At 41.4% G+C, this 20,119-nt stretch overlaps 1 protein-coding gene across 1 annotated transcript; it reads left to right on the forward strand.

Moving 5' to 3' along the window:
* The first annotated feature begins 2,289 nt into the window (after positions 1–2,289).
* Positions 2,290–19,718, forward strand: LOC126457858 (odorant receptor 2a-like). Its single transcript, XM_050094507.1, has 4 exons — positions 2,290–2,375; positions 13,989–14,102; positions 16,454–16,609; positions 19,616–19,718. The coding sequence occupies exons 1-4, from the start codon at positions 2,301–2,303 to the stop codon at positions 19,673–19,675; spliced, it is 405 nt and encodes a 134-aa protein (XP_049950464.1). The 5' UTR covers positions 2,290–2,300; the 3' UTR covers positions 19,676–19,718.
* The last annotated feature ends 401 nt before the right edge of the window (positions 19,719–20,119 follow it).

Below are 20,119 nucleotides of genomic sequence, written 5' to 3' on the forward strand. Positions count from 1 at the left end.
GCTCCAGTGGCTACTACAGATGCAATATAATGCGCCAAAGCCATACGCCTAATAAGATGTATTCCCTCGCGGTGATGGGCAGTGCCACGTGACCGTCCGTAGCCGAGTCCTCTTGCGACCATACATTCTCGTGACCACCATTGCCAGCGATCATGTACAATTCCTACATATCTGCCAAGTCTTTCTGCAATATCGCAGAGCCGCACGGGATTAGCCAAGCGGTCTTAGGCGCTGCAGTCATGGACTGTGCGGCTGGTCCCGGCGGAGGTTCGAGTCCTCCCTCGGGCATGGGTGTGTGTGTTTGTCCTTAGGATAATTTAGGTTAAGTGGTGTGTAAGCTTAGGGACTGATGACCTTAGCAGTTAAGTCCCGTGAGATTTCACACACATTTTAAAATTAAAAAAAAAACATCGCAGAAGGAACCGCCAGTTTCTTGTAGCTTTATTACACGACCACGTGTAAACACTGAGGTGTTGATAACGCCATATTTGATGACATAAAAGCGTTCTCGACCAACATCAACTCACCATGTTTTATTTCAAAGGTAACTAACGCCCAAGCTCGTTACATTGTTTACTTGTAGCAAATATTGCTTGCATTCTCATAACGGCGCTACTAGTGCCGCTCCTATGTGACTGTCGTAAAATTCATGCCTGCCAACTTTCGTTTATGTCACACAATTCCTTCTTGGTGTTGTGATATTTTTCGGTCGATGTATTTTTTTCTGATTCTTTAGCTATTAATATTACGCAAGCGGCATACTCTGCAGAAATCAGCATCCAACAGTCGTAATGATATTGCTAACAGAGACAACACTATTAGCCAGGAATGGCATTTGCAGGAACCAAGGATTGTGTTTACCAGTACTGTGGATGGTGAGTGCAGAGTTAGCAGAGCCCGGTCATTATACACTAAATTTATTGGGCATGAATTATTTATGAAAGATTGTTGTCGGAATACCGACAGCATGTGCGACCATGCAGCCAGTGGAGTGTTACATCAGCATATCTCCTATTGGCACACTAGGCCACGTGGCAGTGGCCACGTGCAGCACGTGTTCCGTAGATCATGAATACGATACTTAGTAATGATGTGGAACGTGTCTACCGCCTGTACTCGTTTATGCATTATGTGTACTTCCATACAGGAGAGGCATTTTACGTGAAAGTCATTTGCCCAGTGTCGCCCGATAAGTACAATACTGCAGTGCCAGCTGCAGTTGGATGTCCAGGGAACAGATGAACTGCAATTACTGGTAATGGCTGACCGGCGAGCATTTATAGTCGCTGTGACCAGCTCTGTTGTGACACGGGTGTCAAAGGCGCTGTCTGCCGTCTGGCACAAGAGCAGCCAGGCTTTATCACTCAGCAGAACTGGTTCGACATCTTTGACAGGTACATTGTTAACGTGCTCTGTGCTTTCAGCAGCAGTGTCTGTTCATTCAGACTTGCATGCATGTCCAAAGGAACATTGCATCGTAATTCGGAATAATACTGCACTGCAGTATTGTACTTATCGGGCGACACTGGGCAAATGACTTTCACGTAAAATGCCTCTCCTGTATGGAAGTACACATAATGCATAAACGAGTACAGGCGGTAGACACGTTCCACATCATTACTAAGTGTCGTATTCATGATCTACGGAACAACTATTTATCTAATCCAATCACACGGTTGACGACATATGGGAGTTTGGTTCAAAAATGGTTGAAATGGCTCTGAGAACTATGGAACTTAACTTCTGAGGTCATCAGTCCCCTAGAACTTAGAACTACTTAAACCTAACTAACGTAAGGACATCACACACATCTATGCCCGAGGCATGATTCGAACCTGCGACCGCAGCGGTCGCGCGGCTCCAGACTGTAGCGCCTAGAACAGCTCGGCCACTCCGGCCGGATTGGGAGTTTGGATGTGATTATGAGTCATTCTCGGATAGCCAAATAGTAGGGCGTCTCCTCGAGATAAGCGGCAAATCCGGGGTCGAGTCCCGGTCCGGCACACATTTTTATTGTCATCAGTCCATTATACAGCTGATGGTTGTCCATATTCAGGACTGTGAATGCATTTCATGTATTTCATAAAGACTGTAGTCGCCGTAGTGCCTGTTCCTTCGGACATGTATGCCTGTCCGAAGTAATATTGGATCTTAATTCAGAAATAAGCATGCACTGTTATATCGTATCGTATTGCGAAAAATTACTGTTTGATGCAAATGCCTTGCACTGAGTGGTTAAACGCACAGTCTTACATAATTTGTAATTTTGTTGCAGGTTAGTCTCTCTGTTGCAGACAACAATGAACACATCTACCTCTATTGTTCTGTTAATGAATATGGCGAACTTATGTTCCAATATGTTTGTCACGACTGGAGTAAGTAATTTACTTTATTGATAACAATCCCTTGCATGCTTGATAGTGCTCATGATGGCAGCTTATATGATTTTCTCTTAAAGTACCATGCAACACAAGGTTCATAAGTGTCGTCCGCTCAGGTAATGCTAAGGAAGTAAATCGACTAAGTCCTGCAAAGTTCTTTCTCTTGGTAACTACGTGGTGATCGTCTTAGAGGGTTCACGACCTTGGACAGGTAATATTGGAGCATTATGTGCATTTCTCGGGATCGTGATAGTATCTGTAAGGTGACACTTCAGGTGAGTGATTTGGGAACCTTAGAGGCATCGCAAAAAATTCAAAGGTATCTTCAAAAATAACATGACAGGGGTAAGTTATAATTACTACAAGGGAGACGAATTACAATTATTTTTATTTATTCTAATGACAAGATTGAGAGAGAAATGGCGAACTTTGGTAACATTAATATTATTGCAAGAAACATAGATAGAACAAATGGCAACCTGTGTCAAAATTGATAGGATAGGATCTTGGCATGTCTGACATAGACGATCGGGGGAAAAGACACCGATGGTCGCACAAGTTAATTACTGTCTCAGAACGTCCGCTGATTGTCGTGATGTTACAGGCATTACTAGAGAAGAGAGTATGTCACACCTGTGGCAAGAGTTGAATGAAAAGTGTTAATTGGTATTAAAATACAAGTTTTCAGAGTAAAGCCTGAAACAGCTGGGTTACTACAAAATAACTTTAATGTCCCTACACGTTTTCTCACGTTTGCGGCTCAATGTCGGCATAGCACCGTAGGTTGAGGCTGAAATGGCTGCAGAATAATTCATCGGTGGAACCAAGGACCCCCACAAGAGGATACATGCGAATAAGCACACTTCAGTTCAGGCAGAACATCAGACTGGTGGAGTCGACGGTGTAGCGAGGAAATCTGGCAGCTCCCCAAGATGCAGTACTTTCCGGTCAAATCTTAATTAAAAGGTAACTTCACATTGCTGCGTTTGGTGTCTCTTACCGAATTTCGATAGGCCCATTTTCGGATCTTCCAAGCACCGACTTACTAAACTGCTCTTTACATAACCCGACTCCCCTTGCTCTAGTTGGTTAACCAATAACTTTCATCCACGATCCTCCACAGATAAAAGTCGTAGAACTCTCTCTCTATCTCACACAATGACATATGCGGTGTTAACCTCTGGTACCTTTTTCTAACTTAACATTTATTTCCATCAGCGATTGATGCTGGATTTACGTTGTGTAAGTATTTGTTTCTTTCTCAGTCAAAGCATTGAGTGGATCTCACTTTTTCAAAGGCTCGGGACTGTTGGTCCATAACACGATTTAGAAATGTGTATCTCTAGCTTCAGTGCCAGCTTTTTATATTTTGAGCATAATGCACGACAGAGGTGGCCACCGACCAGTGGCCTACTGACCATCGACCGTCCATCGAAGATCGCTTAGCGAACTGGTTGTGAATGGCGGTCGACTCTACTATTCTAGTAACCAATCACTAAATACGCTCTGCTTAATCTTGCGGTAGGATGTATTCAGCACATCAATTTTTTGAACGATAATGTCTATTGACCAAACCGGAGATGATGATGCGTTCAAAATCATTGTTAGATAAATGTACCTTCCTTTTTGTTAATGCCAGAACACGAAATGAAAGTTAAATATACCACTAGCATGTTTTATGTAATGTTTTTGCTATGTAATTTTTTTTATTTCTATGTTTCTCGCATTTTTCTAACAACTTTTCTCAATTCAGGAAAAATAAAATAAAGATTTGGAAACACTTTGATTAAACACAGGATTTTGTGTATATACATGGCTTTGTTATGTAACTTTTAGTAAGACTTTCACAGTGCTGACCTGATTGAAGGTTCGGTTATCATCATTTGCATAGGCTCACATTGTGCTCCATTTGGTAGCAAATATTTTTCATGTGGTAGTAGGCATTTTATTCATGGAGCTGTCGCTATGAAGACAATTACGTTTACCAGAACAAAAGTATTCATAATGGTGAAGGAAGAGAAATCACTGTTTTACTTGCTACTATATCGCTTTTCCCGCAAAGAAATTTCGGACTTCATTTTCAGAAGCTGCTTTAATTTGTTAAGTATTGTGATTCATTTGGTATCATGAACAATATACAGTGTTATCATTTCCTAGCTGAAGGCGTTATTTGTTGGTGTTCACATTTTTGACTCCGATAAACTAACAACTGAGTGTTGACCAATGGCACATCAGTGCAGGTGCTACTTAAGATATCCATGCAGTTCGCAGATTTAGTATCTTATATGAGCTGAAATCAGATTTCTCCTTTGTATGAGATAGATGTGTGCCAGATCTATGAGCCCATTGCAAATCTTAGTTCTAATATTTTACTTTTCAAGCAGTTTTCGCATAATCTTTCATTGACTGTGTGTGTACTTGAGTGTATCATGGTCATTTTGTGTTTTCTAACAGTTGCCAGTCCCGCGAGATACTCGCAATATATCGTCAATTATAAAATTAAGTAGTGCTTTTTAGCAACAGTATCCTCGTTCAAAACAGTCTTCTCTAATTTCAGATTACGAGTATGTGAAAAAATAGGTACATTTTGACAATTTTAGGTTGCTTGCTTACGTATATATTTTGAACTTTTTGTTATTTGCGAATGTTGTGCATAACCTTTTTCGTAAAAAACCGGTGTTTGTTATTTAATTATTGGAACACATACTACAACTAACATATCATGTTATAATTAGTTTTCCCTTTGAACAGGAGTAAATATTGACTAAATTTACGGTACAATAATACTACTTTCGAGTCTATTACATACTACAGCACCAAAAAGTTTGTTACTTTTATTACAGGTTTTTCTCTTGCTTTCACAGAAATATCGTTTTAGTATTAACTATATCATTTCTTAAAGGGAGTTAATTGTACTTTCAATTAAAAGATCCAGAAATTAAAAGAAAATCTGCGGGCTTAGTTTCAAGATACTTGCTTAGTGTTCTGCGAAACATTGTACAAACCACAAGCCACAATGAACTGCCACTGTGAATGATTATCTCAAACACGGGATGAGTTACCTGCTGTTCCTAAGCAGCTGAAAATCGCCGTGACTACTATCGAACGACTCGAAGCTGCTGCCAGTTGGTGTGTTTTGAGGGATCCGGACAATCATGTACGAAAGAGACAAAGCTACTTTAAGTAATATCACCTCCTGTCGATCTTGTTTCCTGTGAGTGACGTATCAGTGGGAGGGCTAGACGCCCTATACAACTAGGACCGATCTCTTAACCTACAAGTTCGAGAAGCTGTGTTTCACTGAAACCGAAAAAGAGATACTGCGGCTAAATGCACTTTTTGGGATACCTGCTGAGCGCCGTGCCAAGAGGAGGCCAACTCGAAAGGGCTGAGTCTATTAAAAGCCGACAGGTCAGACATATGGCAGATAACAGTACCTCTTACGAGGATGGCGGCAAGCGACGGGAAGCAACAGGAGTTACACTCAGTGTGTCAGCATTGTCCGGAGAACTGATCTTGGTTGTTTTTTCTAGGTTAGGGGGCTCTCCATACAGCCCAGATAACGTTATTCTGGCGGGAAACTGCCGAATCGTTCATAACAAAGAGCTAGAGAATGAAAGACTAACAAATCGCTCACACTATACTACGTACAAGTACCCGAAATTGGCACCAGTGAGATATTTGGCGAAAACGTAAGCTTATTATGAAACGATGGGATAATGATAAATCGAGGCGGTGCATTTGTCGCAGAGGAGAAGAGAGTGAAATCCACAGACGTAGAAATTGAAACTGTACGCGAGACTGTTTGGGCAAGACTTAGTGTCAAGGGAGGCATAATCTTATTATCAGATCTTTCTGTCGACCACCAGACTCACCCTCAGTTGTGACCAAAAACTTTAGAGAAAACTGAAGTTCGCTAGTACACACGAAGGTTGAACCTGTAATAGGTGCAAATATTTTGATCTCAAACGTAATGAGATATCTCGCACTGAATAACCTACTCAAAGCCACACAGCTCACACTTTTCATTCATGACATCCTCAAACTCTTGGATCAAAGCAGTCAAGTAAATGCAGGATTTCTCTATTTCCGAAAAGTATTTAACTTAGTACCACAGCTACACTGATTACCAAAATCACAACCACATAGGGTATCAAGCGAAATTTTTCCGCTCGGATGAGGAAGTACTGGGTGCAGTAACAGAATGCTTTAAATATGAAACTTATTTGAGATGCGGCTTATTGTCAGGTAACTAAATGCCAATTCAAATTTTATGAATTGAGTACAGTCAGTACTCTACTTGTGAAACAACTGGTATGAGGTACTCTGACAAAGCACGACACAAATTTTTGGCACGCTTTGTGTCCTGCTGAGAAGGCACTCATTACGGTTAGACAAACTGGTGGAAGTGTGTGAATGACATTACAAATGGAATCACGAGAAGCGTATTTTTATTTCTGTAAAACCTCCTAGTACGGCACTTTATCTAATGTGGTGCATATATAAATAATGGTTACCATTTGATAAAATAAAGATAGGATTTTACTGCTCTGGAAGTAGTATTTGATTCAGCTTGAGGGGTATTCAGAAGAAGTGGTGCTGAATCTGAAACGATATCAGTGACCACTGCTGGAGTTGCAGTGGGTGGTGAAGTCTGTGCAGGGGTAGGCAGTGTGTCTGAAGAACTGAAAGAAGTCCATGATGATAAAGTTTATACTGAATTGTCTTTTTTAGTTTCATCCAGCTGTATATTCAGAAATAGCAGGAATCTAGTTCTCATTTCATTTTTACGCCAGTCGTGAAGTATCCTGAAATTAGGGAACACAGACTGAAAAAAACATCCATTCTCCGTCATCAGTAAGATTTTTACAATCCATCTTGAGGTTGTATGACAGCACGCGAAATAGAGACAGACAAGGCAGCTCAGCGCTCTGCTTTTCAGGCCACAGTCGACAGTAATAGCATCACTTGTGTCGCACATCTGCCAACCTCGTAAACCTTCAGTTTATCCCACATATTCCTTGAGAATGGAAAGAGCTAGCTGTGTCCTCCCACCGTTAAAAACAATTTCGACATGTCAGCTATATTTCACATGCACGTATGTATGACCTAAAATGCACCAAATATAAATTGGCCAGTGACTACATTATTCATTGCAAACATTTCAAAATATGGATGTAGCTTTATTTACTAACGAAGAGTCGCAATCGCCATGGGCATTAACAAAAAGATAACCAGTTCATTACCAGGCTGTGATATGGGACTATCACATGTGAGGAAAACAGTTTATTTTTGTACTATATACTTTCCTTAGCCTCAAATGGGAAGGACTCCGTAGCAGAGTACACATCTGAGTCTAAAAACTGTAGCTTTTAACACTAGCAGGACCGAGGGGCAAATTGGCCCCTTTTTGAACTTTTCTTTTGTTTTTTGAGCAAACTCTACACTGGACTGGCTTGATATTTTGTGACTTTTCACCAATTACATGAAATATTAACCACCGTTTTTGGAGTGTCCTATTTTTATTAGGTTGTGGAATATGAAGCTTACTACTTAGAACTAAATTTCTCTGTATTTTTAGGCTTCTTCTTTGCAATACTACGTTTGAAATCACGTCAAATCTTGTTTCTTCGTTGCCCAAATATAAGATAACAATGTCATTCAATCTAGCGCAGATTGTTGATTAGTTCAAGCAAGAATTTCATTTATCTGCTAATCATTGCCGCAATCATGAACTGTGAATACAGGAAGAGCCTAACAGACGCTAGAAAAACTGACGAAAATATAATCTTAGGTGAAGAACTAGCGATCAGTACAATGACGCAAGTGCAGTAGTTCCAATGTCTGCAGATGAAGAAAGTGATTCGTGGAACGAAAGTAATGATATAACGCCACCCAGGTTAGATATCCACCATATTTAGGGAGAAATGAAGCTTCTACATCCAGTATGCCTTCTGATAATCTAGCTCAGTATGATCAACAACCAGGAAAAGAGTTATCCCCTGTAATTCAGTCAAAAACTGATACTGGGCGAGATAACTTACTGAGGGAAAGGAAACAGCAAAAGATGCAACTGCTTGGAAAATTGTACCAGTGGGTTCGAATGCCCTCAGTAATATTTCTGCTTTTTTTGTGCAGATATGTAGTTTGTAAAATTAGAATAAAGACTAATACAATGAAAAGCTTGTAAAATAAATGGTAGCAATAATAACTTACCGTGCAATTGTATAACGAACTAAGGTATCGTACAATGCAAACAACAGATATGCCCATATAATATCAGTATATTACACAGTATAAAAATACAGTCCTTTTTTCACATTTTTTTCAGGACGCCTGCAAATTCACAATATATTGAGGGACAGCGCAGGACCAACATCATACGCTACCTGGAAGATTTAGTGTGGGGAAACTTCTCAGTGCTTGGCGGCTAGTTTTAAGTGCTTCCATGATGGGCCACGTCAGGCACTCCACTAGAGCTGAGGCTCGTCATCGAAAACAACGCCATTCCAGGACGGTAGACTCCTGGATGTTTTTGTCGTCATTGCAAGAGGAGTCTATAGTGCAAGGGATTTTCCCCTCAGAAACTGATGGTCGACAGCATGGAATCCTCCGTTTCTTCAACAAACTGTGGGGTGAAACAAGGTTATCGAAATAATGAAGTATATGGGGTTTGACAGCAAGTCCATTAGATCTGAACGCCACTCAAGTGACAAATTCGCTCTCGTCTCAGATATTTGGAATGCTTTGATAGAAAACAGTACGTCATTCTGTAAAGCAGAAGCTTATCTTACAGCTTTTGCCGTCTAAAACATGATGCACATTCATACAGTACATTGCAAGCAAGGCAGACATGTTTGGTACAAAATTCTTTTTACTTTTACGTGTTTCTAATAAATACATACTGAATGTATTCCCATACAGTGGTGCTGATCCCCTTTGACCAGCTGATCGAGGAGTAGGTCGAAATGTTCCTAGTCTTATGGACCCACACTTAGGCAAACTTTTGAATGTCGCTACTGTTAGTTACCTTACATTCCTAAGCCTTACAAACCGCCTGAGAGCACCATCCTCTAACTTTAGAAGGTACTTTGAACCGTGATCGAAGGGAGGTGCCTCCTACAACAAAGACGAATAAACGGCTACTCCACTCGACTACTGTGTATAGAAATTACGATGGAACAGCCCTAAAAGTTTATCAGGAATAACCAAATAATAATGTTTCGTTGTTGGGTTCACACCACTCTTATATATCTCCACGAAAGTCAGAAGAAGATCCCAGAAACAAAGCAATTTTACAATGAAAAAAAGATTTGGGATCAACGTTGTGGATAAAATGAACAGGATGTACCCCACAAAAGCTGCTACAAGACGTTCGCCAATACATGTATTTTACGACATACTTGAATTGGCTGCCATAAATTCCTGGGAGTTGTATAAGGAAGTGACTGTTAAGGGAATAAGCAGGCAGAAGTACATATTGTATTTGAGGGAATAGTTGGAGAGCAGTTCGTATCAACAAGAAATAAAGAGCCGGACCAGGATATTGCACACACTAAATACGGACCACAGTGGACAACAAAGAGAACGAAGTGTAAAATTCGTGCATCATGCAAAATAAATCACATTGCTACTGTTTGTTCAGGCTGTGACGAAGCAGTATGTGGCAAATGCGAGAACAGTAGAGCATGTAGCGAGGAGTGCACCAGTAAACAGCAGTGAACTCCGGTGGAATGCGTTACATATATATATAGACCAACAAAAACCATACATGTGTGTTATATTCCATTGTATGTCACAATCTGATCACACAACAACAACAAGCTGACCTTATATGCTATAAAAAGGTTTGGGCTCAATTTCGCCCTGGCGGTCGTTGTAGGTAGTAGACAGCATGCAGAACTCCTACTGATAAATTATTATGCAAAAACAAAAGCTTCACTGAGGAACAAAGTAGGGAGACAGATGTAGCTTTGCTTCATTTACATGAAGAAATTCTTGTTTTTCGAGGTACACCTGACAACTCGAAATTTGTATCGAACCACACAGTTGTGTGAAGCAACCAGAACTCCCTGTTTTGCTGGGCTGTTCGATAAAGAAATATGCCCATGTTGTGTTGTTGTCTTCCGTGTGTGAACTAGTTAAGTCGCTTCAGCTAATTTTCTGTGTTCAATTTTGCAGATTGCTGCTGCGACATATGGTGAGTCACATTGCATGCTGTTTTTGTGGTCTTCAGTCCAGAGACTGGTTTGACGCAGCTCTCCATGCTACTCTATTCTGTGCAAGCTTCTTCATCTCCCAGTACCTACTGCAACCTACATCCGTCTGAACCTGCATAGTGTATTCATCTCTTGGTCTTCCTCTACGATTTTGACCCTCTACGCTGCCCTACAGTAATAAATTGGTGATCCCTTGATGCCTCAGAATGTGTCCTACCAACCGAGCCCTTCTTCTAGTCAAGCTCTGCCACAAATATCTCTTCTCCCCAACTCTATTCAGTACCTCCTCATTAGTTATATGATCTACCCATCTAATCTTCAGCATACTTATGTAGCATCCCGTTTCGAAAGCTTCTATCCTCATCTTGGTCAAACTATTTATCGTTCATGTTTCACTTCCATCACAACGCACATCGTGTTGTATATCACATCATGTCAGTGGAAACTGCGTCTTATGCTTCTGTGTCACCCCTTTTCACACTCACCCCCACCGCCATTGGACGTAGATGGTTCTTATCCCCAAATATACTCTCGTGGATGTGGGCACAATAACTTACCAGAGTGTCATAGAAAACAGACGAATTATATAGGAACGCATAGAAGATGAACAAATAAACATTCATTTTTACTTGACAGATATGATTACATTAGAAGAAGGACATTTCATAGGGTAAGAAAACAAAGAAAACGACACACACAAAACTTGTGAATTTCTTTTTATTTACAAACTATTGTACGAAACAGGACATGCGAATTAGCTTGATTATGTCACATTTCCAGGCCAACATCTTATATGATGAATTCACACAAATACCCATGGACAGTCTCTTGGAATTTATCAGATTGATTAGTTGTGGTTTATTCTTAAGGTAGAGTGATAAGACATTCATGTTCCACCAACTTGGTCTATAAAATTTATAAAAACAGTACTTGTATGGCTACCATCTTGCCCTTTTTAAATTTTATCACCAGCACCATCCTCCATTTTTTAATTTCTCGCCAATGCAACTTTGAATTTTCTGGCGACTGCAGGGCCAACTTGCAATAACAGCTAAAACTGTGGGAGGTAACATATATAGTCATACTACCTATATGGAAATGATATATATATATATACAGGGTGTTACAAAAAGGTACGGCCAAACTTTCAGGAAACATTCCTCACACACAAAGAAAGGAAATATGTTATGTGGACATGTGTCCGGAAACGCTTTCTTTCCACGTTAGAGCTCATTTTATTACTTCTCTTCAAATCACATTAATCATGGAATGAAAACTCACGGCAACAGAACGTACCAGCGTGACTTCAAACACTTTGCTACAGGAAATGTTCAAAATGCCCTCCGTTAGCGAGGATACATGCATCCACCCTCCGTCGCATGGAATCCCTGATGCGCTGATGCAGCCCTGAAGAATGGCGTATTGCATCACAGCCGTCCACAATACGAGCACGAAGAGTCTCTACATTTGGTACCGGGGTTGCGTAGACAAGAGCTTTCAAATGCCCCCATAAATGAAAGTCAAGAGGGTTGAGGTCAGGAGAGCGTGCAGGCCATGGAATTGGTCCGCCTCAACCAATCCATCGGTCACCGAATCTGTTGTTGAGAAGCGTACGAACACTTCGACTGAAATGTGCAAGAGCTCCATCGTGCATGAGCCACATGCTGTATCGTACTTGTAAAGGAACATGTTCTAGCAGCACAGGTAGAGTATTCCGTATGAAATCACGATAACGTGCTCCATTGAGCGTAGATGGAATGAAACTAAAATGGGCTCTAACATGGGAATTAAGCGTTTCCGGACACATGTCCACATAACATCTTTTCTTTATTTGTGTGTGAGGAATGTTTCCTGAAAGTTTGGCCGTACTTTTTTGTAACACCCTATATATATATATATTGAAGGTCTAGTTTGTAAGTTTCAAGAACGAGCTTTATATACTATAACCCACTACGTACCGATGCCGTAAGGTTCGGGAGGGCAGTTTAGCGTAATTACAGCGCCCACTGTGGGGTATCAGCAATCTTTTTTTCCACGCTCTCTTCATGTATGGATAGTTAAGAAAAATTAGTAAGTGATACAACGAGAAGTACCCTCTACTATGAACTTCACAGTGGTTTCCACAGTATGGATGTACACTACGTGACCAAAAATATCCCGACTTTCCCAAAAATATACATTTTTCGTATTAGGTGCAATGTGCTGACACCTACTGCTTGATACTCCATATTAGCGACCACAGTAGTCATTAGATATCGTGAAAAAGCAGAATGGGGCACTCCACGGAACTCACGGGCTTCGAACGTGGTCAAGTGATTAGGTGTCACTTGTATCATACAGCTGCACGCGAGATTTCCACACTCCTAAACATCCCTAGGTTGAATAGGGTCGTAATGAGTAATAGGCAGTCATCTAACCAGACCATTACACAGGAATTCCAGACTGCTTCAGGATCCACTGCAAGTACCATAGCAGGTAGCCGAGGGTGAGAAAACTTGGATATCATGGTCGAGTGGCTGCTCATAAGCCACACATCACACCGGTAAATGTCAAACGTCGCCTCCCTTGGTGTAAGGAGCGTAAACATGGGACGATTGAACAGTGGAAAAACGTTGTGTGGAGTGACGAATCACGGAAGACGATGTGGCTATCCGATGGCAGGGTCTGGGTATGGGGAATGCCCGGTGAACGTTATCTGCCAGCGAATGTAGTGCCACAGTAAAATTCGGAGGCGGTGGTGTTATGGCGTGGTCGTGGTTTTTATGGAGGGGGCTTGCACCCATTGTTGTTTTGCGTGGCACTGTCACAGCACAGGCCTACAATAATGTTTTAAGCACCTTCTTGCGTCCCACTGCTGAAGAACAATGATAGCTTGAACTGTGGGAGGGGACATTATCGCCATACAACCTACATGGAAATGATTTATATCACACACTGTATACCATCATTTTTCTGCAGTGTTGTACGCATTTTTGAGTTAGTGTATGTGCGTGCGTTTGTTTTGCGCGTGCGCATGTGTGTGTGTGTGTGTGTGTGTGTGTGTGTGTGTGTGTGTGTGCCTCTGGCTCTGAGCACTATGGGTCTTAACATCTGAGGTCATCAGTCCCCTAGAACTTAGAACTACTTAAACCTAACTAACCTAAGGACAGCACACACACACATGCCCGAGGCAGGATTCGAACTTGCGTCCGCAGCGGGCGCGCGGTTCCAGACTGAAGCGCCTAGAACCGCTCGGCCACTTCGGCCGGCCTGTGTGTGTGTGTGTGTGTGTCAGACTGAGTATTTACATAAATACATAAAGATATTACATCGTTACTGTAATTTAAAAATAATGAATTATACATTGGCTATAAAGGCAGTCGATAGTTAAATGTTCTGTTATGAATAGTTGCTGCAGAGAGACGGAAATCTAACGAAGGCTACAAAGGCACTGTTGACGGTACCTCCAATCCTCTTCCAGACCGGAATGTACTGCGTTTTCGGTCAAATCACAACTGACCAGGTATGTAACAATATAGAAGGCGCCACTCAGACTTATGAGTGTCAATAGATATTTTGTTTTTATTTGACTGAATTGTTTTACAGTCCCTAACTCTGCATTTGTGTAGAAAATGACAAAGAGCTTACCGGTAATTCGAAGACTGTAGCTGATACATTGTTTTTGGCCTATTGCTAGCACAAAGAGGATAAAGTAGCCCCTGAATTTTATAGCTCTGCCTTTCGGTAATACTCATACACGAGGCTGTAATGTTCCCGCCAGCTGGTCTGGCTAGAATAAGAGGTGATCGTTGAGACAGAATTCCCGCTCCTAGCTTGCAAAAAAAATTGGAGATAATTGTAATAATTATTGCATAAACCAGGCACATATTCTTTGTTTGTGGGGTGGATCACATAGTCTTACGCTAAGCGTTCGTATTTTTATTATTTATGTCGGTCAACTGCTCAGAGAAAGTTTCTAAAATTTAGTGACTGCTTTGAACGAATTGTGAAAAGGTTCACTGAATCAAAGGAAATTCGAAACTGATTAATCATGTGATGCTCATTTAGTTAAAAAAATGAGTACTTAAATACAAAATCCCATTTCATCTTAACGAAAATAAATTACATGAGAGGATGCTCGATAGCAATAAGCTTATTAAACATGCAGAATTGTACAACATTATCCATATTCTCCTTTCTGTACCCATGTCCCAAGGTGACTACGAGAGATATTTAATACAATAAAAACAATAGCGCCAAATAATGAATTTAAATCCAAGGTTTTTGATAACTTTCTCAGTAAAAACACTGAAAAGCAAGAAACATCGTTAATTTACCCAGGGAACAATATAGATAAACGAAAATAAATGAGCAGTTTATCTTTTACAGGTAAAATTTCTAATGCTGTAGTCAACATTTTAAGGAGAAAAACTTTCACTAACTTTTCCTGTGGTCTCCAAATATTATGCATAAGTCTCCTCATTCGTAGTATAAACAACCTACCATCATGAAAAGTGGCAACTATAAGATCCTCTGCCAAGAACTTGTTACTGCTATGCAGGATACACTTGGCCGTCGATCTGTACCAGGCTCAAAGAACCTCACAGAAACTAGAGAATGAAGAAGCGGAATGCATCCTCTGCTGCGACCTTCTTAAATTAGAACCCGGTGTATCTAATAGATGTGGAAATACTACACATAGAGGGAATGGGGGCAGAGCTCACTCAATTAGACATATTATAAACTTAATTACTGTAAAATAAGTGGATTCATATCAACTATTCATCCCTTTAAGAAAATGTTTCAGCTTCTATTAAGGACGGAAAACTTCGGGCATTCATTCATAAATACATAAATCCACAAACACGCATTTATGTGCACATAGCTTTACTCTGTCGTCTGTTTAATCGTAGTTAGTATAAATGCTGTAACAGTGAAGGTCATACGATCGTACAATGCAAATTTAACTACGAGAAAACAGTCAGCAGAGGTAACTTTCACTGTGTAAGTCGCAAATTTATTGATTAAAATGTTGGAATGTTTTCATCTTGTCTTGCCCGCCGTATTCACGCTCGAGCAGTTATCTCATTATCTTCACAACGAGTATCTCAATAATTGATGAATTGTTCCTCTTCACTCATTTCAATTTAACGTATTTCAAATACTTAAATTTAACAGTGTCACTGACTGCAAATTGGAAAGAATTGTGTGTTCCATAAAATTAATGAAAAGAACTGTTCATGCTGCTATCCCTTATTGCAGCGCACCATGGAGTCCTGTTGGTTGCGTTTAATGTTGGCTAGTATTACCATGATGGCGTTCCAAATTTAAAATTCAGTCTTTCATTGTTTTGAATGCAGCACCTAGCGATTTCAGTAATCAACTAACCACAGCCATGTTTCCTCGTGCACTTTAATAACATTATTTTGTTTAAAACCATGTGGGGTCAGACATGCGTCACCTTCAAGTAACAAGATGTTTCTTCATGTACAGTGTGATTTGGGACGTAGCATTTGGTGTTGTTATCACAAGTAAATAATACTGAACAAACTAACAATACTGAATGACGTCCTTTATGCACAGTATAGGAGTGGATTTAATCTGTTACTGTGGTGCAATCACATTTTCGGTCAATATTCAACCGTAATAAACGTTCATAACAAGTGTAACATTAATAATCTAAGTGATCTTACGCAGGTGTTCCTTTAAATTCGGCTCGCAGAATGTATATCCACCCAAAAATTATTGGGAAAACTTAATTAATGTCATAATGTGAATTGTAACTTCGAGGCACACGTGCTGGTTCACCGATGGAACCGACTGTAAAACGTTTTAACATGCTATTCACCGTTAATAAGGCCTGCAATGTTCCAGGGCGAGAAGCTGTCTGATTCGGCCTTCAGCTGTGGCTGGGTCAACTGCGATTCTCACTTCAAACGCAGCCTGCTCATCTTCATCACGATGGTGGGTAGGCCAGTCGGGATCACAGTGGGCAAGACGTGCCAGCTGTCGAAGCAGACGTTGCTCCAGGTTGGTAACCAGCGGATAATTCTTGAACATACATGTTGTAGCCTCAGGCTATTGAAGTAAGTTTTCTTCTCATCTAATAGCTGCAGGAGTGCTAATTATCTGCACTTGGTTGGAATAGCACAAGTACCACATTGCTTTCCTTCTCCTAAAAAGTCATATACCTATCATTTATGTGCTAAGCCATCCAGAATTAATATATAAGGTGGACTTTCCTCGTAATTCGGTAGGGTAACGACACTAAAGAGCCAAAAAATCTGGTACACCTGCCTAATATCGTATAGGGCCCCCGCGAGCACGCAGAATTCCCACAACGCGACGTGCTATGGACTCTACTAATGTGTGAAGTAGTGCTGGAGCGAACTGACACCATGAATCCTTCAGGGCTGTCCATATATCCGTAAGAATACAAGGGGGTGGAGATCTCTTCTGAACAGCGTGTTGAAAAGCATACCAGATATTCTCAATAATGTTCATGTCTGAGGAGTTTGGTGGCCATCGGAAGTGTTTAAGCTCGGGCGAGTGTTTCTGGGGGCACTCTGTAGCAATTCTGATCGACTGGGGCGTCGCATTGTCCTGCTGGAATTGCCCATGTTCGTCGGAATGCGCAGTGGAGATGAATGGATGCGGGTGATCAGAGAGGATGCTTACGTACATGTCACTTGTCACAGTCGTATCTGAGCGTATCAGGGTCCCATATCACTCTGACTGCACATGCTCCACACCATTACAGAGCCTCTACCAGCTTGAACTGTCCCCTGCTGACATGCAGGGTCCAAATGGTTCAAATGGCTCTGAGCACTATGGGACTTAACATCTGATGTCATCAGTCCCCTAGACTTAGAACTACTTAAACCTAACTAACCTAAGGACAGCACACACATCCGTGCCCGAGGCAGGATTAGAACCTGCGACCGCAGCAGCAGCTCGGTTACGGACTGCAGCGCCTAGAACCACTCGGCCATGCAGGGTCCATGGATACATGAGGTCGTCTCCGCACCTGCACGGCAGTATTCTGCCTGTTTACATATCTCTGTATTTGAATACGCACACCTATACCACTCTCTTTGGCGCTGCAATGTATGTAGCATAAGAAGGACTGTCGGCTCTCCGTTTGTATGATTCCTCGCTAGCATCAAGACGCCGCCGCACTGGACTGATGGGAGAAGTGTCACGCTAGTGTTCTATTTTCACTTGTGAAAAAATGATGATAAGCATCAGATATGTACCGATCACTCAGAACATTATGAGCACCTACGTACTATCAATACGAACCTGTCCAGGCGATAGCTGCGTAACCTGGTGAGGATGACTGCTAGTCAGATAAACACACCGTCCTTGTAGTATTACTGAGCGTGCTATCCATGTTTAGCATGCAGAACGTGCATGATTTGTATCAGTTTGACCGAAGGCAGACTATAATGGCCTATAGACTCGGCACGAGCATTACGGAAACTGCACTATTTGTCGGGTGTTCGAGGAGTCCTGTGGTGAATGTCTTCAAAAAATGGCTAATCCAGGATGAAATCACGTCCAGATGTCGTGGGGTTGGCCCGTCACCCCTAAATAGAGATGTCGGATATCGTAGGTTGCGTAGAATAGGAAAACAGGACAGCCGGCGAACTGTGGTGGAACTAAGGTTAGACTTTATTGCTGGTCAGATTACAAGTGTGTCTGAACGCACAACGCACTGAACAATCGTAATGACAGGCATCTAAACGAAATTCTTAACAACACGAAATCAGCTACTACGACAGAAATGGGCACGGGACCATCGGCACTGGACATCGGCGCAGTGGCAGAGCATTGCATGGTCTAAAGAATTCCGATGCCTTCTCCATCATGCCGATGGGAGGACGCGATTCTATCGCCTTCCTGGTGAACAGCTTCTTAACACCTGTACTGTAGGACAGAGGCGATCTGACGGCGGCTCGATTATGCTCTGGAGAACAATCACATGGCCATCCATGGGTCCAGCGGAGTTTGTGCAAGGCACCATGACGGTCAAGAAGTATCACACACCAGTTTCAGACAGTGCGCACCCCTTCATGGAGGTCATGCTCCCCGACGGCAGTGGCATTTTTCAACAATATAATGCACCATATCATAATTCCAGGAGGGTGATGGTGTGGTACTAGCGATGTACAAGCGATATAAATCCGTCCAGGCGATAGCAGCGTAACATGGCGAGGATGAGTGCTAGTACTCCAGTACTCCCGTTGATGTGCTGGCCCTGCAACCCGCCACTTCTGAGCCCGCTCGAACACATCTGTGGTGTGACTAAAGGTGGCGTCAGTGCTCATCCTCACCCTCCCCTGAATTAACGGGAATCAGGTGACTTGTGTGTCCAGATGTGGTGCCAACTTTCTCCAGCGGCCTACCGACGCCTCACTGCTTTCAAGCCAAGACGCGTCGCCACTGTTATCCGTGCCTTACGTGGCCACACCGGCAATTGGGTAGGTGGTCATAATGTTCTGACTGAACAGAGTACGTACTATTCCGCACATTGTTTGTACAACTGGTACAGAATATGTAGTTATTTGACAATTATGTTCTCAAAAGTAGTAAGCAAGTTCGTTTGTGTATGAATATCATTTCACCTACATACGTTGATCTCTTACAGAAGACATTCCACAACATAGTCGCCTGTCTTCACATATGTTTGATCAATGGTTTCTTTCTGCAGCTAAATAGGTAATATGCAGCGAACTACAAAAGTGGACATGACAGCCTGACGCTACAGAAAATGTTGTTTGATAATTCATACAAATCACAGTAGCTTATAAGCCTAAATGATAAAATGATAAAAATAACATGTACATAACTGCAAAAAGATTGAAAACAGCCGTTCATACATAATAAGCAGGACACAATATTACTTAAGAAATAAATGTTTCAATTCTTTAATGAGTTGCGTTCAATATTTTACAAGCAATCGGAAAACTGCATTTCGCGAATTTCATTCATTAGCTCATTATACTGTTCTAACTCACTTTTTTCTGCCGACAGGTGCTTAACGGAACGTACGCCCTGCTGAACATGCTTCTCCAGGTGCGCAGCACTGAGTGAAACCCTAGCAATCAATGCGTTTGACAAGTAGCGCAGTTTAAAAACACATTTCCATTGGTTATATGAGTACAAAAAATTTAGTAGCACGGATTTTATCAAAAATATGTAGAAAACTTTACATTGTATGTATTATATGCGCTAATAAAAAATATTAAAAAAATATTCATGTAGATAAGTGCAGCTCTTCACAAAATTTCTATCTTACGTTGTAGCACATGCTCCTTTGAAAATTTCAGTATTTGTTAGTTTGAGTATATGACAGAGCCTTATACGCTGGCCTATAATTTTTGTACACAGCTGAATAATAAATAAAGCCTGTGTCCATTATACCTTTAAAATGACTTACTGTTTGGTTACTCATATTGTAGGCATGTTTGATAAGTGAATTAATTAAAATGTGCGTCGGGGTGATAAAATGTCAACTAAGCTTAACTATGCCAGATG

This window comes from Schistocerca serialis, chromosome 1, assembly GCF_023864345.2.
Source record: "Schistocerca serialis cubense isolate TAMUIC-IGC-003099 chromosome 1, iqSchSeri2.2, whole genome shotgun sequence".
Classification (NCBI taxonomy): domain Eukaryota; kingdom Metazoa; phylum Arthropoda; class Insecta; order Orthoptera; family Acrididae; genus Schistocerca; species Schistocerca serialis.